Below are 22510 nucleotides of genomic sequence, written 5' to 3' on the forward strand. Positions count from 1 at the left end.
AGTAGAGAGCATTGGTCATCTCCCGACAGTAAAGAAACCAATTATTGTTAAAGTGTGTTGGCTGGTGTGGTTCATGGTTGCAGCCTCAGCCCGACTATCTACAAAAAGTTCCCAGCAAAACAATTAGCTGAGCAATTGGCTTTCATTGATTATGCTGTTCTTATTATCAAACTCTGTATGGCATTGCTAATGTTACCTGCAGTGGACGAGGATGGACGGCTACTCGCCAAACAGTCGTAAACTGTTAATTTCTGCAGATTTATGTTCCTCTTGTTGGCCAAATGTTTTCATAGATCCTTGGTATTTCTTCCCTTACTTTTGAGGGTGTTCTTGCATTTGATACGAGAGTTTTTAGCATCTAGTCAAGTAAACTGTAGCCACACGTTGGATCTTTTTCTTCTCTCTACCATGATGTTTCTCCCGCTGCACTGAGCCGGAAAAGCACGACTCCGCCCCTCGTGCAAAGACAGGCACAGAAGCAGAAAGATGAGGTTTGCAACGCCGTTTTTTTCTTCTAAAGTACGAATAGCAGAACTTTTAACTGTGGAACGTATCGATACTCTGGATATTTACTACTGTTTTAGCGGTTCCCATTTTGAACCAGGTATTGGGGAACATCCCTATTCAGACAGATGGAGCACTTCTGTATTTTCCTCTGAAGTAGAAGTATACAGTTAGTAGTAGGATATACATTTGAGATGCATATTTTGTAAGTGCTTTTGGGGCATTTAAGTTATTTACATGTATAATTAGTTAGAATAGTAACATAATTACATACTTTTCATAGCTCAACATCATGATAAATATATTGCTGTTTGGGGCCCTTTTAGTCAGGGGCCCTAGGCCAAGTTTGGTGTTTTTGTCCTGTGAACCAGACCGGAGGCCTATTTCACTGGTGTCTCTGACCATGAGTTGCCGCGACTTGCGTGTGTGACACAACTATGTCATGGCAGGTGTATTGCTGAGGACCAAAGGAAGTGCAGTATTGAGTGTGAAGTTCTTAGTATGAGTGGTTTGCGAGAAACCTGCAAGCAACAACACCACATGCCAAGCATGTGGCCCATTCTGAACATACATGTTTTCAACTGGCACTGCACTCTTTATTATTAATTTACAGAAACCTGACTTTTATTCCCTGAAGGTCAAGCTCCAAAAACAAAGTATCCTAAAATTGATATTGCACAACTTAATAGCAACTTGTGTTAGAGCCTTGTATTGCCCACGTCTTAACCCCATGTACACTGGCTTTTATTTGAGATGTTGAGGGCTGCATGGCTTGCAACCTTGCTTACATCATCACCGTTATTTTCTCAAACTTTAACAAGTGTTTCCAGAGCAACAGGAGACATTACTCAAATGTTTTTTGACAGACTGAGTATCAAATAATGAAACACTTTAATGTTTACATTTGATCATCAAGTATTATTTAATAGTCCATTCACTAACTATTGAATATTCTTTTGATGTAATAATGCATATGTAGATGTGAAATGTTGCCTAGCAATAGCTGCCGTAAAAGAAAGAAGAACAGAAGAGTGCTGTGAGAAGAAATGTCAAAGTAGTAGGAATGTTCAGCATGTCTGAGAGTCTTGACTTAAGACACATGCTGTTGTGTTCAGGTTAGAAACAACTTGTCACCTCAGCCAATAACATGCTTGCTAATAAAGAACTAAGACATCTGTGTATCGGCTTAATAATCGCTGCTGTAATTAGTGGTCGTCTAAGTAATTGGTAAAGTAATCCCTTTGCAATTTGGGAAATTAATTAGTAACCATTGATTACTTTTTCTGAACTACACAATAACAACAAACAGAACTTGTACTTACTGGGGAAAAAACATACATTTTATGGAAATGCCATATGTGCAACTGAGTGAAATGAAGGTTCTTAATATTGAGCATTTTGTTGTTAAATCCACATCCTGTTGACACTGTCCAAATCTCAGGCAGCGCATGCTTATCAATCAGACTGCAGTCATTGTTGTATTGACATGTAGTCCCATAAAATATTAATTGAAGAAGCAACCAGCAGGACTGCCTGCTCACTTGAAATTTCTTTTGTGACGCCTCAATGCCAAGAGGCTCGCTGTGTGCTGTCTAATTGTATTGCCAGAGATATAATGATAGAACACAGGCTACCCAAATTAATTGAGGCTTGCCAGTCACAGCACAAATTATGCAGCAAATACTGCAGTGCTGTGTGTGAGGAAGTCACTGCACCAGAGCAGGCGCTACAGTCAATGTAGGTCTAGATTATGGTCCGATACAGGGCTTGTTGCACTTAAGGAAAAACCAACAAACAGATGTCTCCTGACATCTTTTGCAGTAGTCGCGGTGGTGTGATGATAATCCATGATTATTAAATTAAATATATATTTTTTTCTCTCTCTCCATCCCTTCATATCTGATGTATAACTCAACTGCATATTGCACTAAAAAGAATATCATACTAACAGGTGGTAGGGTACATCTTCCTTATATATGTAACCTGTGTGGCTAATGTATCTGCTCCCAGGTAAAAAAATTTAAAAAACACTACTGAGCATCTTCTTTAGTTTTAGATATAATAGACTGTTGACTCCAGATCACTAACTTGCTTGGTAATTATAAATTCTCCCATATTATCATTTGCTTTTTTTAAGAATCTGGAATATGATTAGAATAATAAGCTATTTAAGAAAAAAAATGCATCTTGCCTATCAGCCAGTGACAACTGTTGCAAGGGCACAATCACAATGCATGATGTTTTACTGCCATCTGTTGCCAATACTTTCAGATATGTTATGCAATAGTAATATCTTAATGATGATCCTCCCTCATTAATAATTTTCTTCAGGGGACTGTGAAGGAGGCATGTTTAAATAGGACAGTAAAGACACACACCTACCTTCAGGTTTAACAAATACCTCTGTGCTGTGCAGATTGCGCAGGTTATATTTCAGTGGTGATTCTCAGAAAGTTGCAGTAGTGCAGTTCCACCGAATTAGTCACACAGCAGACACGGTCTAAATGAGGATGTTAGAGATGACAAATCACTTATGATTAGAGCATTAGCCAGATGAAGAAATGCATAAATGATGATTGAGTAAGTAAAAATGATCACAGCCATATTGTGGTTTTGTCTGTTTGCAGAAAATGAAATATTCATACGTTTTTGTTTGTTTACCTCAAGTTGGGAATTTGCTATTGTTGTTCCGATGAGACCCAGCACTGAATGGTGCACAGGGAGCCCAATGTGAAATTACACAGTGTTTCATTTCTGAGTTAGACAAAGCCCAGCCTCTTTTTCGTCTGATTCGCTCCTATGTTTGTTTGTTTGATATAATTCATTGTGGTGTTGTGTTTGTGTGTATGTGGTGGTGGTGATGATTTTGTTGTTGGGCTGTGGGGACATATTCTAGCTATCTAGCTACTATACCAAGTTAAGTAGGCATAGACATCTTTATAAATAGTCATCTTTGTCTTTAGGCAAGACCAATGTAAATTAGCCCGGTGGAGCATTCAATTTGCTCACGGGAGCTCATCAAGTAACATCATCCTATTTGCTTAGTATGCATGCTCTGTGTGTCTCATAGGAACAGTCTCTGCAGCTTTAGCAGGCCAAATAAAACTCTACTGTAGTAAGCACCAAAATATGCCTCAAATGCCTTCAGCAAGAGGGAGTTTTAGTAACAATGTTGTGATGTTGTGATACCACACTAACTACAGACATGGATTGGAATATCATTTCAGTTTTTTCATTTGGATCTTGTTATATTTTTGTGACAGTGAGGCAATTTAGATTTCTGAAATCACTTATTGAGAATGGTAGAATGACTTACGAAACACACCAGGCACCCCACATATGGTGAAAGGCATTTTCTCTCTCTATATAGATTGCATTGCAGGTTTACAGTCATAAATGTGCCTACTTTTTTCAATGTGTGTTCGCGTACAAGCCTGCCTTTGTAATTTCCATACAGTAACTGTAATTAGTCCTACCTGAAGTTGTATGTGTGCGATTGCCTCAGGGAGACGTCCTGGAAAGGCTGTTTCAAATTAGCAGGAGGGCGATTGCCCTGATTGTTTCCATCTGGTCATTAAAACAGACATTTGAAGGGTTTCTCTGTGGTACAATCGGAATAAATGGATGAAAACATTTTACAGAATCAGATTAGCAGGTGATGCATGATCACTGGCAAACAATAAGGAATCTATGGAAAAAACGTGCATCATATAGATTACCCTCTCTCAGGATCGTGTTTATGCACGTGGCAGAGAGTGTACAACCTTTTGCACAATGTACAGCCCTGTAAAGTGGCTGCTACTGTGTTATGCCCGTCGAAAGCCAATGATGAATTGGAAAGAAGCAATCAGTTGATTTTGCAAAAGCTGGAATATGACACAAGTAGACCAGCTACTTAACATTATGGCTGAAACATTAATGGCTAGAGCAATTGTATATTTCCCCAGAGAGACACAGAGGGTCAAATGATAAAATTGTCTTCCTACTCATTAGGTTTATAATGTATATCTAGTTTGTGCCCTCATTTTTATCATCAATTAATCCTGAATGACATAATGAGCACTCTCACTCATGATGTTTTGTGGGCTGATTTATTTCCTTTGTATTGATGATATTGTATTTGTTATACATTTGAAATAGGACTCTCGCTGCTTATCCTAATATATGATGTCTGTAGTGTATTTACAGGCATTTTAAGGTGAATTTCTTATCTCTTGATCAAAAAATATCACCGCAGCAGAAACTTATTTTTCTACTGATTCTTTAAATCCAGCTGTGGAAGACATTCTTAGTTTTTGTTGTCTCCCTGGGTTTTTTGGCTATGGCGTGGAATACAAACCATTGCCTCTTTCAATATCCACCAATGCATAACGTTTCTCAGGCAATAGTGTGTAATGTATACGTAGTCATCCATTTTTATAGTATAGTCTCAATGGTCACATTAGCAGCTGCATTGCTGTGGCTGTTCTGTCTCTCCATCAGAATGTTTTTTTAGGCTTTGCTGGATTTATTGTGAGTATCAGATATAACAAATCATGGTCTCCCTCTGCTCTCTCTCAACAGATACAATCTGTCTGTTGGCAAACAGGGAGGGGCATGTATGATTGAAATGGCTACAGATAATGGGACAGCTCAGCGTCTCGAGGAGTATGTGTCACACCCCTTGTCAGAGGTATGTCAAACCTTTGTCGGAACCATTCAACATTTGCATTTGGAACCCATAATCATGTGATTAGTATCACCTTCCTCTTACACATACACATGCATACACAGGCATATTAACATGTTGGTTAAGACGGTAATATAATTTGTCCTGTATGACTTCAGATTCCTTGAGTAAGTCAAAGGAATTACATCAGATATAATTTACTCAGATACATTATGTTTTCACACAGCTCTGTTCATTAATATCAGTACATTGTAGACATATTTGTAGACCCGTAGGTAATAGATTTTATTCCTGAAAATATGTGTGTCACTATATTCACTTGTATAGTAAATTATTGCAGAAGCAGGTGAGTTTCAGGTTAAAACAACTCATGCAATATGTATTGTTCTTGTTAGTGTAAATTAAGTGGGCGTTCAGACAGAAAACAGCTCTGCGGTTGGCGGTGTAGCTTCATGTTATTTTCATGAGGTATAAAATACTCATGGAAATAACATGAAAAGCTTGAATTCCAGCTTGAGCAATATATCTATGAGATCGAATCAAATTAATGCTTTTGTACATTTTTCTTTATCTCAAAGCAGCCAAAAAAAGCTGATTATCTAACAGCCTACAGAATCCACCACGTTCACTACATCCAGTGTGGACCAACAAATATATATATATATATATAAATAAATAAAACATTCATTATTTCACAAGTATCTTTGCTACAATTAGATTCCACATTGTTTGCTAGTGTAATACCATTATTTACACTTATACTGAAAACATGTATTTTTTATTTTAGTTTGCATTCAATCAAATTTAAATCAAATGAGATTTTTACACACATTATGATCACCAGTGAAGTGCCCATTCAAACACACATGCCTGTTTAGAAAGGGCCGTATTCTTTTATTCTTTGCCTGTGGTGTTCTCAGGAACCGCTCATACAAACAACCTTGCACTCCACATTGCGCTTTTGTGGGTCCTCATCAAAACACCCACCATAACATAGTCGTGTCACACACCTCATCTAAAAAGAGTCAGAAACAATGGTGAATTAGGTTGTCTGGTTCACTGGAAAAGACACCAGGGGAGGACTTAAGGCAAGGTAGGCAACTTGGGCCAGAAACTAAAAGGGCCCCAAGTAGCTTTAAATTGAATATGATGTTTGGATGTTAAGATAAGTATTAAATCATGTCTAGATTGTTATAAATCCTTGTACACCAAAATACCTTTATAAATGGGCCCCAAAGCACTTTAAAAAAAATAGGAATCGGTAAAATAGTCTCTTGCTTTGACAATACCAAAACGGTAAGTAGATCTAGCATGGATTTATTGAGTAGAAGTATATTGCCGGCAGTACTGTTATAAGTTAGTATACAAAAAAGTATACGAGTGGCGATGTTCCTGTAGCCTATCTGCTCCTGCCAGTTGACTCAAGTGGCATGAAGAAGTTTGGTTGTTACATTATCTGGCATTCATTTGCTGTTACCACTCTCTATTCAGGATCCAGCAGCAAAAGGAAACGGCAACAAGCTGCTGTCTGCCCGCCACGGATCACAGCCTAATAATATTGAATGTGTGGCTTTTCCAAATTGTGCCAAATTAGACCAAGTTCTCCATGGGGTCCCCAGCAATACACCCAAGTATTGAAGTAGATCAGAGATTCTCAGAAAGACAGACAGACAGAGATGTCTTGCATTAAAGATTTGCTGACATGCTTTGAGTTAATTTCTTTAAAATGATGTATAGTAGGATAGAGAGTGTTGACATTATGAAGTCATAAGCATGGCCCGGCCGCAGACCTTTGAGAGATCATGAAGTTAACTATTCCAGGTTCCAACCTCGACTGCTGATGCTCATAAGGCAGTTTAGAAGATGTCCATGCAGCACTCCTTATATAGCAAATAAATTGCTTTATGTCAAATTCTAAAAGTAATGATAGAAATACTGGACTGTAAAGTCAGTGAAACAGGTTATAGCCAGTATTATACATGGCAATTTAGGCTGCAAGTCATAATTCTCACTAATTGCCAGTGTACGGGGTTAAGACCTGGAATAATATGAACATACTTAGTCTTATTGCCACATGTTTAACAAAGGTTGTGGTCATAAAGCAAGCTTCAAGTGCTTAATTACAATTACTGAACAACAATTTTTGCCTGGTGATATATATTTTTTAGTATGACCAAGTTACTCACGTAAACTGGCACCACATGTATATAAAAAAACTTTTTAGAAATATAATAATAAAATGGAAACACATTGACTTCAAATAGAACACAAAAATCAGCATACAACACTCTCAAAGTCATGAATATTAAATCAGTGCGTCTTTCAGAAGGACCCTTCTCATAAACGTGGTAAACACACTTGAAGGCACCATAACGTCGTTCCATATCAGCTCCATTGGCTCTTGTATCACTTGAAATACAGTTTAGCTCATCGTAAAAGTAACTGAGTATTTTATTTGAATAATCTGCTTTGTTAAGGGCTCTTAACATTATATGCAACACAGTCCCCCATTGTCCGTGTCTTTTTATAGGCTTTTCAAAGTGATGTAATTTAAAGATTGCATTAATGCAACATCCCAAATAATTATGGGGTCTGACACCTCCCTCCACTGCATCTGTCCAACACCTTTCCTCGAACGCCGGCATGGTGTCATGATGAATTATACATTTTAGGGACATCGACGTCTGAATTCTGATGACTGCTTAGATTTAACAACGACTGATATGAAATTAAAACCATCAAGATTCAGTGTCATTTGATATGTTCACAGTGCTGTTAAAAATCATCTGTGCTATAAGGGATTTGTATTCTATATTGTAATCTATACAAAGTTGGATGTCAAGAGCAGAGATTTGAAAATGTACCTTGAGTAAGATATATGTCATAGATGCACAGCCTCCCTTAACAACACAATCATGTCTGTAAGTTACAGAACCTTTTAAATACATGACATGAGACACCTGCATTGTTAAAGTAAGGTATTGAATACAATGAGCCTCAATATGAAATCCAGTACTCATATCTGCCATAACTAGATGTGATATGATGCCTGTTAAAAAGCTTAAGCAAGGATAGTGAGTACAGTCAGGGCTCACTCTCTGGAATTATTGGCAACTGTCAAAATAAAAGACAACGTGTTTTACTATTGATTAGTTATTTCTGCTATAAGGGTGGAACATGTTTGACATTTTGATTTTGAAATGTATCCACATTATTTTGGACACAGCTTTAGATTTTTATCTTGGACGGAAGTGAACCATATAAACATAAAAAGGTCTTCTACTGAACACAATTTTGAAAGCGTTCAAATTATAGAGGTTTGGGCCCCACTTAGGATAAATTGCTAAATCTAAAGGAAACATATTTACTCTATTTAAAACTATTCATACATGAAACAGAAAATCACTTTGACTCAGGGGAGTTTTATTTTTTAAATCTACTGTCAGCAGGTTACATAATTTGCAGGAATGTGTAATGAAGCTGTGATAAATGTTGATTTGTCTTTCATAAATAAATCATTATGCATGGCGTGAGCAGGAAAATGTTATGTAAACCTTCTAAATAGAAAATAGTCATTTGAACATCCTGAGGGCTCCGCTACGAATGAAATATATATGTTTTGAGTGCTAATATGAGACCGTCTTGTGCAAAAATAATTTGTGCAACACTGCTTTGGTCGCAGACACAATTATGCCTCGCTTGTTAAATTGACCGTTATGGTACAATAAGCTGCAAGTTCACAAAATGTATCTACATTAATTCTACCCAATTATCTAGCGCATCAAAGGAAGCTTGCAGCAATTTTTACATATTTTACCTCTCTCTCATTGTATCAGTCTGTGTATTACCATATGATGTCAGCAGGACTGAAAAAAGAATTGATTATAACTCCAGTTTCTTGACTAGGTCATTCTAAAACTGCTTTAAGCTGGAGAGTAACAGAAGCTGATAATGTTCATCTTTCTTGTTGATCTTAATATATTGTAAGGTCCTGTTAATGTAATAATAATGTTAATATTCTCACACACACCGATATTGAGGACCAGTTTTTAGTGGCACAGCTCGTACATTCAGTATGAATGGAGAGATATTTTGTATGATTTAGTGAGAGCAACTAAATGATAACACTGATCACCATTTTTACACAATTTTTTGCAGGGAACCTTTGGACCCATATTTCTTGGGGATGTTTCATCCCAGTGGGAGATGCATGACGGGAGAGCAAAGGGAGCAAGGAGATTCATTGGATGTATCAAGGAACTTCAGGTCAACTCAAAAGAGATTTACCTGGTGAGCGAGGCAGTGAGAGGGCGAAACATCAAGGATTGTGACCCGCCTGTATGCCAACACCTTCCCTGTCGTAACGGAGGAACTTGTGTCAGGTACGAGGTCACCTTTTACACAAATGACAACATACTGAACTAGCTTTTGAACTTGAAAGATGGTCATTTTTATTCTGTAATAATAACGCATAACATGCAAAACTCCAGAATTACTCCAGAAATTAGGTGAATTGCAGCTGATTTAAAATGGTGTGAGATCCTATCGTGTGCCAAACAAAAGATAGATATGTGTGTGCTCTAAACAAAAAAGTCATGATAAACAATGTAGTATGAATGACAGTCATTACATCTCCATGCTAGACCTGCTCATGCCCATGTAAATCAGTATGAAGAATCACTGTCGGCGCAGACAGAGTGTTTCCATTGTAGGAATATATATTACAGACGTTTTCCCCAATCTCTAAAAACATGAATGGAGCTGTGGCTGTGCAATGGGAGCTCTGAGCCAACACTAACCCAGCCAGCCAGCTAGTAAAATGACAGTTTTGGCAACAGCTCCTCTTCCTAACTGTTCAGTTGTCAATCTTATCTTTTCTACATTGGACTAGTTTCAATGTAGGCCTACCAAAGCTTTGTGTGCACTGTAAAGTATTGGACTAGGACTCAGCAGAACATCTATACATTGTTTGCTAATTGCAACAAATGGTGGAATTGTAACATAGTGGAGGAGTACAGGTTCCTGGGTGTCTCCATCGACAACAGACTGAACTGGAAGGCCAACATTAACGCTGTGTACAAGAAGGGGATGAGTCGACTCTTTTTCTTGAGGAAACTCAGATCTTTCGATGTGATCAGCAAGATGTTGGAGATGTTCTACCAGTCTGTTGTGGCCAGTGCTCTGGACTTCGCCGTAGTCTGCTTGGGAAGCAGCATTGGAGCCGGAGACACCAACCGACTCACTAAACTGATGAGGAAGGCCGGCTCCATCATTGACTGCAAACTGCACTATCCGGAGCAGGTGGTGGAGAGGAGGACACTGACGAAATTATTGTCCATATTGGATAATCCGGACCACCCTCTCCACCACCTACTGCAGGGACAGAGGAGCACGTTCTCCAACTGACTGCTTCAGCTCCACTGTCACAAGGACAGATACAGGAGAACATTCCTGCCAACTGCAATTAGACTGTACGATAATTCACCTCTGGCCAGATCCTCCTCAAATTGAACAACATCAATAAACCTTGCACCGCTTTCACTTTATACTTTATATACACTTAGATACACTGTATACACTTTCATTTTTATTTTTACATTTTCATTTCCTTTATTTAAATTATTTAATGTAATATGTCCTGCCCTGCTATTGTATTGTATTGTATTGTATATATGTAAACATGTTTGCTGCTGCTTCAAAGAAATTTCCCGCTGGGGATGAATAAAGTACATATCTTATCTTATCTTATATATGTGAAAGCTTCTGGATAGCCAGTAATTTCCCTCAGAGGTTAATGGCTCGCAAAAGCAAAGCTAAAATGAACATTGGACGTTCCTTTATTCAGTGGGTACTACAAGTGAATGCTACTGTTGAAACATGTCTGCTGCATGGCTCAGTAAGCAACTGGTTGCAAACACATTCTCAATACCAACTTAAAAAAAGGATTACAGCTTTTATTTCTGCTCTTTGGCTCTTAAGCGGCAAACAATCACATTTTGCAAATTAATATCATTTTAGACTATTTGATGGCTAAAAAATATTTATTTTTATTTATATTAATATTAATTATATTAATATTTATTGATTTTTTTTTTGTTGTAATTTCAGATGGTTTCTCTACATTGGAAGCTATATGTAGTTACGTGTTCCATTTACTTCCAAAATAATATATTGACATGAATATGTACATTGTAATTAAGTTCATGATATGTTAAGCCAAGTTCTAGATGCACAGACGGAGCCCTTTACTGGACTCCGGGTAATATTCTCCTCCAATCACAAGCCTGCATTTATCCACTAAAATTTTGCAAAAGCTTAGCCGTCCAACTGGGTTGTACCGACGCAAATACGTGCGGACCCCAGAGTACACAAGGTAACACACAACACTGTCGGACATTCTACACCCTATTTAGCGAGTGGTGTAGGAGCGACAGGGCCCTCTTGGTAGAGTACTCCATCTTTGCTTATAGAATTAGGGTTACATTATTGTAACCTTTGTTTGAACTCACACAGGCCCTGCCCTCTGCTAGACTTTATTGGTACTGTGGGTGGAGTCCGATAAATGCACACCATGCCACGACATAAGATCGACCGCAGTAGTCAAAAAGACAGGCAGTAAACACCCTGCACTCACATCCTCCAGGTCATCAAGAAGCAAGTAAACATGCAGGAAGTACACAAACAGCTGTTCAGTGCGTCTGATGGGAGCAGCACTTTCAAGATAACACGCCAATGCACAAACCGGGCAAGCAGATGTAACGCCTCCCTGTTCTCCACATGGGTTGTAAGACAAAAAGAATCCAGCTGCATATCCCTTGACTTGAATTTACTCCTTAAGTGTTTTAGGAACAAGGACTGTTTTGGTCTGAGGGTAGCTCTGCTGCGGTCACCACGACAAGCACCTTGGGTGCATTGACAGGGCGCTTAGTTCACACACTCTTTTAGCTGAGGTCAGTGAAAGCTGTCTTGAATGAGAGCCCCCCCACTCCTCCAAGCGGAGGCTGGCAAACAACCTCTTCAGGCGCTGCATGTGCAGCCGCCTATTCAGGTAGGCACAGCCTGATTGGTCGGCTACGATTATGCACGTTTTCAGTAGGCCAAGGCATGCTCACAACATGAGTAGGGTATTACTAGAGTCCAGAAGAGGATGTAGCCTTTGAAAGAAAAAAAGAAATTCTTCTCTGCATTTGACCCATCATTAGTTATTAAGGAGCAGTGGGCTGCAGTGAAGCGCCCGGGGAGCAACTGGGGGTTCAGTGTCTTGCTCAAGGACACTTCGACATGAAACTATGGGGAGAGCAGGGATGGAAGTGGGTACCTTGTGGTTACGGAACGACCACTCTCCCCCATGAGCTACAGCTGACCCCAACAAATGTTGGGAGTTAAAACAATGAATTTTGTTCTCACATCACATTGATTGTACACAGAAATAGGTATTAATTGTTCAGATGGTCTACTAAAAGACGGGTGAGACAAATTCCTTGAGGAGCAGCACATGAAAGGAGAAACTTAGTCATGTCCTGTTCCTTCCCACTTCTCTCTATAAATCTACAGTATTTTCATTGCCCAGTAAAGGTAGTCCATGCGCCAAATGTGTGAGGATCCATTCTCCCTTCATCTTTATCTAGTACAGCTCATCAGACTGCCATCACACCCCACTTACCAGCAATTCTGACAGTCTTTCTAAGTATGCATTAACTACATACGATGCTCTTTCACCTGAGGTAATCCAGAAGGCAGCTGCTCTAAATGTCTTCTTCATTGTGTTATGACACTGTCAATTAACAGTTGCTTGTATTAAACAGGAAATGAAAAGGGGCACCGAGAATATTGGAATAGGAATGTCTCTAAGCATACCAATTAAGAGTCGTGGCATTGTGGTCACATTGGCTTGTCATGTTCGAAAGAGTGCACCTTGCAATTATCTGTGGGATGAATATGTGTTAATGCAGTATCCTCTTGAACTACACAGCATGCAGGGGTCATCTGGAGTGCGTAGAGTTCTCTTCATTCTGTTAGTTGCCCTGGATTGCACTGTAATACCATAATAGGATGAAAAAGGATTTTGATTGTGGGTTGAGTTGGCGCTGTCCCCTTTTCATGTGGTTTTCTGTTCACTTAAGCATGTAGATATATAGATATTAAACCTAAGAGGATAATGGCTTGTGGTTGTCGGATGAAACATAAATATTAGGTATTTAAGTGGGGAAAATTGGAAAAGCTGGGCTCTTAGGACCTACTGTAAGGACTATGGCCTTCTTGTTCTTTAGTGCCAGCTCTATAATGCCAGATATACGTGTAATGTATAAACCTCAGCTGCAGGTTGTTGAGACCATGTCATTAGACTAACTGCATATACAGCAGATGGAAATATTAAAGCACTCCCATGCTGTAAGTACCTTGCAGTCGCTCTGTAACAAATGGGGCCTCTATAAATAAGAAAATATTATTTCATCAGAGGAAAATGAACAGCTGTATTTATACAGCCAGACAGTTAGTTATGAAATCCAACATGTTATCTCCCAATTAGGGACATGTATATATACAACTGCACAACCCCTTTATAATCTGCATACAGATGTACAGATGTGCATGTGACCAGTCATAGTGGGTGTGGTGTGAAGTGACTTAAGCATGTAATATGCTTGACAAGTGTAACCTGCAGGGTGTCTGTGGTTATGGCATACACCCAGCAATGTTCAGTTTCTTGTTTCTTTATAATTGTATAAGCAATTGTATAAGCAGTAATTTGGAGATGTGATATTTATTCTCCTTTTAGCTCAATTTTTGGTCTCTACCAACTCCTGAGTAAAAAGGTATCGCTATTTATCCGTTAAATTATCCACTAAGTTCACAGTCTTTCATTTTTCTTTGTCTTTTGTTTGGTGTTGAGCAGGAATTATATAGAGACCATGAGAGTGGTGGGAGTGAGCCAAAAGAATACATTTGTGGGCCAACCTAAAGGGATTAGCTGAAAGACACTTAAATGCTAAGGGTTACCGCAGAGCCGGGTAATACTTCTATGTGGGTTTGTCACACCATTTACACACACTAATTGTTAATGTAAAAATATTATAGCTGCTTTAAAGATTGTATCAGAATGTGACCTAACGTGATATCCTCATTGAAGTAAATTCCATAAATAGATTCACATTTGATACTGAGGAGAGAATGAACATACTGCGGCGGTGCACAAACCTCCACAGTGACTTCTCCCAGTGCTCCATTTTACTGCCTGCAAGCGTTCTTCACAAAAATGTTTACCTTTATCAGAGCTCTAGCTATACTTGTTTCAAAGTACCGATAAAATAACTCAAGGTCCAAGAAACAATTATTTTAATTTACCATGAGAACCAAACAGCTATCGTCCCGTGTGCGTTAGCAGTCCCTAAAGTATATTTCCAGAGAAAACTTGCTCATTACAGGGTTTATTCCATTCTGTCATTGTATTTTGGAGGACGAATGCTTTCAAAACGAACAGTGCGATAGTGTGTTTTGGCCAAATTGGCCATTATTTTTTATACATATACATTTTCTTGTTTAAAAATGAGTTACTGTGTAGCCTTAACATACTTTAGAAGTAGCTGATAATAATTGTAAGTGTTAAAAGGACTTGGGGACGAGTCTCACAAAATACAGAAACAGGAAATGCTTCTGCTTTTGATTTTTTCTATAAGAGTACAACGTATAGTACTACGTAACTATAGTACAACAGAAGGAGAATAGGCCAATGCATTTATGTTTTCAAATATGTTATTCTGGTGTATTAGGAAAGTTTCATAAACATGCTGCACTGCCCCATAAGGACAGTACTAAATAGAAATAATGGTAACTGAAAATAGTATGGATGATCTCAAGGGTACGTCTAAAGGATGGTGGTATTTATTATTTCACTTCCATGAAAAGCCCAAATGCTATCGATAATTCTCACAGTGCTTTCTGATTCCCCTAACCTGTCTGTGGCAATCAGCCACAAGCGTACTGGTTCTTAGTGAAGATGTAAATCTTCAGATAGTAAAACTATATGTTTATGACCCCTATTAAAAGTAGTCAGGGGACTATTTTCAGCTGCGGATGGATACACATTTGTTGCTGCAGTGAGGAGAGTGCATTGGATTGAATAATGGTAACGAAGAAGCATGTCAACAAGTCGAACAGTGAGCCCTACTTTCTTTTGTTATCTGTACGTATAAGCTGATAGGCTGATAACCATCTTCATGAGATTTGATTGAATAAGGCCTGTAGAATAGCACATCTGATTTTTTTTGTCAAAATGTATTAGTTCACACAAAATATTATATTTTTTGGCCTCGGTAAAACCCAAACTAATTATTATACAAATATGTCTAGGATGGTATTTCTAGGTCATCAATAGATCTCTTTACTGCAATAACATTATTATTATGAGTCATATCAGTGTGTGTATCTGTGTTTTCTTTGTTTGTTTGAGCGTGTGTGCGTGCATACAGGCACACGTTAATGAAGCCGTCATCTGCAGATGTTTTTTGGGGAATATATTGTGAAGAAAAATGTGTTCTCTACAGTGAAGAGACTAAAACGTCATGCCAGCACAAGCCAGCCTTCGATGTTCTCACCATTTTTCATTCAATAGTTGTATTTCGTTTCCTTTCAGACTTGTTTTTTTTGTCTTGCACCCTGTCCTCATGTCAGTGATACTTTGAGCTGGGGTTTTTTGGCCTCCTTCCATCTTTTAAATCCTTTTTCAGTTTTGGTTCCAACAATAATACAGCTCAACATCTTGCTTAATTTTTGTCTTTGCAATTTCTACATCTGTTTCATAGAAGTAGGTGGCTCGATGACAGCTTGCTGGTGAGCTAGTGAGAGAGACGATCAGTGGTAGTGCTACATAACAGCATGCAGTCTAAGTAGAGGACAGCTGATTCTTACTCGAGTCTGAAGCAAATACATGTTATCTCGTATGAATTCATCCGTCTGAACCCGTGTCAGTGAAGAAATGTTAAATCCTAATAACCCAATTTTACTTCTGATACTTAGGGGAAATGCAGTTTTTTGTTCAGAAAAGTAAAAACACTGGCACATTTGAAAAGTTTAGCATTTAAACATGATAATATAAGTGTTTCAGAAAAGCACAGCTTCTGCAGAGTGCAGTGTGTTCCAGGTTGGACCTTTAGAAAATACTACCTGATACCTTGAGAAATGTTCCCTCGTGCTTCATGCCTTCTTTCTATACAGATTTTAGTAGTATCATCTAATCAGTCTAATAGTATCATCTAATATGCTTTTCTATGGCTGTATGTTCCAAAATGCTCTGTGATGGAAGCTCAGCCTTCTTCACTGACAGTGAAGTGTTTGCAGGTATGTGAGTATGTCAGGTGAATGCTATGTGTAAATTCCACTTCATCCCTATCTGCTCATATTGAAATTCAGATGACAAATAATTGAATAAGGAACCAGCCTTCTTTCAGATGATTTTCCCTCCCACCCACTAAGAATTACAGTGTTTCTAGCATAACGGTGTCCAATTGGCTGTTTACAATACTGGAAAGCAAATACCGTTTCAGTACCAAAGCAGTTCTTCTCTATAAATAATATCTGCAAAACACAGAGGTCTCTTTTATTTTAACAAAGGATGAAGTGGGCTAAACGCTTTGAACCCGAGAACTGAAGACTGCCATGGCAGCAGAGCCTCATCAGGGTCTTACTGTAGAAGTGGATTTGCATACCAACAAGCACTTGAAAGAAGTGTTCTGTAAATAACTTACCAGGGAGGATATTTGAGAAATGCATATGGCCGGACAGCTTATTGTTCCCGCTGAAAGGGCTATCATAAACTCACTGGTCAATTATTTATTAATTTTTCTGGTACTCATTAGATTAAAAATGTAGTCTTCCTTAATATTTTATCCCTGTGCTGCAGCATTGCAATCTGTGAATGGCGTGAGATATGACGAGCAACAACTTCATGCATTTGTGATTAAAGCATTCAAATTAGTCTGCAAACATTACAACAATTACATAATCAAAGTGATTGCCTCAGCTAAATTAAAATAACCTTTTGTCATCCCACAGATTGCGTTATTTGATGAGACCAATTAAAGCTCAAGTGTTTTAAAATATCCTCCTTTGCCTCTTCTATCTACACTTTTCTGCCTGTTTTAAGTGTTTGTATCCAAGTCATTTGACGATTCATCTTTCGTGGTTTAGCTTCCCTTATATTACCATATATGTGGTTTTGTTTTTCTATTTGTTTCAGGATTCATATTTCAGATATGTGTATCTCTTGCAAACACAAACATTCGGGCAACTCGCTCAACTGATTCTTATCCGTTTTGTTGATTGTAAGCCGCTTTCAATTCATCTTTTTTCTAATAAGAATATCCTCAACTTTGTAGAAATTAGTCCACATAGAAGCATGTTTAAAATTGACCACAGAAAGCATGAATATCTTGTCTTTGATTCAGAATTTGTGAACATGATCTAACGTTGTATCAATCTTGAGCAGAAGTGATCTAACATCAGCGGAATATGTTTATAGAGATAGAAAAATAATTTCATTTGTGTATCCATCCATGTTTTTTTTCCGATACTACCCTCTTCCGTGCAGGCTGGAGTTTTGGAGCCCTGGATAAACTGCATTCTCATAGTAGACGGACAAACATATTCATACTTACATTCACACCTACCAGTAATTCACTTATCCTGTATGTTTGACTGGGGAAGAAAACTGGAGGATCTGGAGGAAACCTCACGCAATTTGTGTCACCAAAATGTAAAAACAAACACTAACCGACAAAGCAGAGGAAACATCAGCTCCACTCAAAGCATTGAAACATTGCGACTGCACCAGGATGCGCTCCATTATATATTTGATTATTCCTCTTGCAGCTTGTCAAAGATTATACAACTGACAAAGCCTGTTCAGTTCCACGCATGTGTGATTGTTATTTAGAAAATAACCGTCAGGCAGAGACAGTGTGTAGCGGTGTATTGTGCCTAAAAATGTCTCGGAATTGACATTAGCAGCCTTTTAATAATCATACACTATATTTATAGTGCATTATACAATCATCCTTTTGTTCTTCAATACAGTCATATCTAACAATGCTCAACTGTAAATATTTCATTTGATGAAGCCAGTTTCTCAATGAGCAAAATGTTTCCTGCAGTGCTGCTGCTCCAAACACATTATTAATTTATAGATTTGGAATCCCAGCAATGCCTTTCAAAGTTGTGCACATCTTAGTGCATTTTAGAAATACCCTGTCTGGATATTACTTTGCATGCTAGATCACCTTCCTCCTCTTGCCTAGGAAGCATATGCATATAAATCGAGGAACAAAGATATGCAAAAAAATCTTGTTCAATTTCTGGTTATAGGATTTCTGAGGCTACTCGTCGTCTGCTTTCTGCTATTATCTTTCAGGTCGGGTGTGTTTATCTTTACCAAAAGAAGTAATTTCTGCCTCTGCAGTAGCTCCCACTATCCACACGTTCAATCAAATGCTAGTCTTTCAGCAGACCTCATACATCACGTATATTCCATCAGGCTGGACACATTTACTCTCAGCGTCTTTCCAAATCTCTCATGCAGCACAGGATGTTTCATCATTATCTCCCTGTTTTGCTGGCCTCTGTGTGAGCTTGTAAAGCATCTGGACCGTGCTGCAATGTCATGGTCCATTTTCACCTCTGGCCTAATGATCTCTCCCTCTATGTCTACTCGTTTAGTGATGCCGAGGACTGGTTCTGTGAGTGCCCCCCACTTTACACCGGCCGGCTGTGCCAGTTCGATGCCTGTGAACGCAACCCCTGCGGTCATGGAGCCACATGCATCCCAAAGTCTCCATTGGAGGCCATATGTCTTTGCCCCTATGGACGACAAGGTCTACTATGTGAAGAACGTAAGTGTTACAAAGAACAGCGTTTGCGTAGATTTAGCTGCTTTATTACCACGCTGGTCTGAAAACAGTTGGTGAATGAGAGCCCTGAGCCGTTGGTAAAATTGGAGTCTCGTCTTGTTAAGTAAAGGGATTCATGAAATTATGCTGAGAAGGCAAAAACATCTTCCTCCAGCAATGGAGTCTGATCATCAAGGCAAAATTCATGGCTGCTTTACTGAATATTCCAAAAGACTTTTTAGTTCATGAGATCTTATTTCCCAACACTTTCAGCAGTGTGGCTCAAAGCAACTTTTCTCATGAACTTTTCTCGAAAGATGTCGGACTGCTGCTGTACAGCTAGTTATTGATGTGTTCTCACATTACCAGAATGTCAATATGGTAGCTTGCTGTTACTTCTTCCAGGATGTAGTTATTATTATTATTTTCCATTTCATCATAGACTAGCTTATTACACAATATACTAGTTATAATAACTTCCTATTTCTATTACACAACTCTCCGGCCATAAAAAAGGGATTTGACTGGAAACTCATGGACATTTCTGAACTGTTCTTAGTATGACTCTAGTTCAGATCAGTTTACAAAAAGTCTTTTATGGCAATTATCTCACAATGGAAACACAAAATGTATCAGCGACGGGCTATACTGTGTGATATACTATATTGAAACACAAAAAAAGACCATAATACATATAGTCTACACCAATATGACAATCATTTGAAAATAAATCTGCAGTTGTTGAAGGACCACTGGAAGAAACGGAATACATTAACACGTAAGCGTACATCCTGTGTTGTATTTGATTGTCAAATGATGCTGTACTTAGCCACACAAGCAGCCATGCTTGAGGGACGGCAATTCGGTCCAGACTGAAATACCTGAAATATCCATGAAATTCTGTTCAACAAGTTCCTATGACACGGCAAATACTTGCACACAGACATTCCCATTTGTATTTACTGCTAATTTAAAAAATAATGTTTGCATGCTAACATGCTAGACTAAGATGGCGACAATTGTACACATGAGCATGGCATGTTAGCGTTGCCATTGTAACTATGCTAGCATGCTGCCAGTCGGCTCAAAGCAGTGTAATCACATGAGGCAGCCACGTGCAGCTAATAGTTCAGGAAGACCAAGCAGTTGTAGAAAATTGGAATTTCGGTTTAAAAGGCATTCAAGTGTGGTTTTAAGTGTCCCTTCTATGATTGCAAACAGTAATACCATGAGACAGAGAAGCTCCACGGATTGTGCTTCAAAGACATGAAGGGCGTTGCTTGACTGAATTGGCTGTAAGAGCAGAAGGGCGCTTGGCATCGTCGCTGAGTTTTGCCGCAGCCCTTGACGGACTCGCCGCACCCACATCCCAAACAGTAATCTAACCTTCCAGCGTCAAACTAAGTATATGGCTGCCATTTGAATTTAATCTTGATAACATCAGATAAGATCAGAGTCAAAACTGATCACTTCTAAGGTCCCCTGCCTCTCTGGGCTTTTTTTGCATGCTACTTGGTGCTCTTTTCCTCTTTTCCTCATGTAGTACCCTTATCTAAATAAATAAAGTCAGTGATCGTATGGTAGTTGACTTTTATTTTAGAAAGTTCTAAAGTTATGTGTCCAGCAGTAAAACATTTTTTTTCTAAATACAAGATGTTTAGTTCAGTTCCCATGTGCACTTCAGTAAATAAAGTTGGTCTATGAACTAGTAGGAAAGGGAAGACTAGGAAGTGCTATTGATGCTGAAATGCCTCAAGTCTCGACCTCATGAAACATTAATGGTTATTTAAATGACTTCACTCAGAAGTAGTAATGGTTTACCTTTGTATAAAAAGTGATCTCCTGTTAAAGATTCATGGTTATAATTAAGAGACAAAAAGAAGAAAATACAGCACACGTTAAATATACAGTATTACTAGTACAGTACTACCACAACTTGTTTCCCCAATCATGTTGCAAGTCAAGACAGGTGCACAAAGCAAGAAAAAAGTGTAAGAAAATTAATACTAACCTTGGTTTTAACAGAAAATAAACAGAACTAAGCTAACTGTAAAAATACCGTAATGTGATGCAATCTTTTCATTGTTTCAGACAATCCATTGTCAATGGTTTTGACATATGCGCTTCAACACTGAGCAGTATTACTCAGCATCAGTTTTCAGTAAAGTATTGATTTTTCCTGTTAATCGTTCCTGTTAATCTTGCATTTTGCCAAGCTTTAAAAGTCTATAATTCGTATATAGTATCTCTAACTCAGGAGAGTTGTTTTTAGCTGCTCCAGTGGCAGCTAAGGATGCACATCATATACGTACATACATATTTTTATTCTCAGAACGCATATCACAATTGGGAACGTCATTCTGTTTTTCTTCTGCTGCTCCTGCTGGTTTGCTCCACATTACACAAATACCGAGCAAAGTGGAAATGCTGCATGATATTATTTGACAGAGTCTGACGTTCTAATCCATAGATGGATGCATTTCACGGAAGCCTTCCTTTAGTCTTTTTGTCAAAATGTTCTTTATCTGCAGCTACTCGTTAATTTCACCTGCACTGCACTATATTTCAAAGTGTTATGCAATGATTAATTAGAAACTATAAATATGAACACACACCTGTATACCAATACACCTCATGATTTCTGTTGATCGTATTCACGTGTCATATATAATGCCAGTGACTCTGAATGAGTAGAATGAGGAACAGAAACATCAAGATTACAATCACCTCCGACATCACAAGAGTGATTATAGAGTGTTGTGAATTTGAATGAATAATGTTCAGCTCCCCCAAAGGTAACTAATAATAAGTAACGTTTTCATCAGGCTCATTGTTACGGGATGAGATTACGCCTTCCTGCAGGACCGTTCTAAATGATGGAAGTATAAACTCTTACAGTGTCTGTTGAATAAGATGTATAGGTGGTTTTATGTGAGAAATTACAGAAAAACCACAACGCAAAGTCCATGAAACTAATAATGATCAGTTTTCGTGTGGACCGTGTCAGAGAGGTGTCGATTGACCTTGTCACACTCTTGTCTACTTGCCCCATATACAATGACAGGGAAACAAACCCTTACAATATAAGCAACATAAATAGCAACATTACAAACGGTGGCTTCAAGTTTGGACTTCGGGTCTCACTTCTGTGAACAACACGACCCTCACACATTTAGAAACCAACACTGTTTCATGATATTATGTGCCCCACGTGTACATAAGTAATACGACACAGATACTAATAGGCACTCAAATTAAGTGTTTTGATAAGAAATTCTGAAATCAGATTTTATTTAATATAAAACAATACATCACATTTGTCATAACATTATTTGTATTCATTACTGGTCATCTCAAATTTGCAGATATCAGTAAAGATCAGTTCGGACACTTATTTCATTTGTACAGTATGCTCAAGGGTAAGTCGCCCATGAACAGAATAAATAGCTTCCTACAA

General features: G+C 38.4%; 1 protein-coding gene across 1 annotated transcript in view; it reads left to right on the forward strand.

The window, feature by feature from the left end:
• Positions 1 to 22510, forward strand: part of eys (eyes shut homolog) — a 146350-nt gene that overhangs the window by 116799 nt on the left and 7041 nt on the right. The window contains exons 41-43 of the mRNA XM_034551233.1: positions 5068 to 5176; positions 9332 to 9555; positions 18884 to 19056. Of these exons, the coding sequence (XP_034407124.1) occupies positions 5068 to 5176; positions 9332 to 9555; positions 18884 to 19056 (506 nt within the window). The remainder of the gene's footprint in view (positions 1 to 5067; positions 5177 to 9331; positions 9556 to 18883; positions 19057 to 22510) is intronic.

The sequence above is a fragment of the Cyclopterus lumpus genome, chromosome 15 (genome assembly GCF_009769545.1).
Source record: "Cyclopterus lumpus isolate fCycLum1 chromosome 15, fCycLum1.pri, whole genome shotgun sequence".
NCBI classification, from domain to species: domain Eukaryota; kingdom Metazoa; phylum Chordata; class Actinopteri; order Perciformes; family Cyclopteridae; genus Cyclopterus; species Cyclopterus lumpus.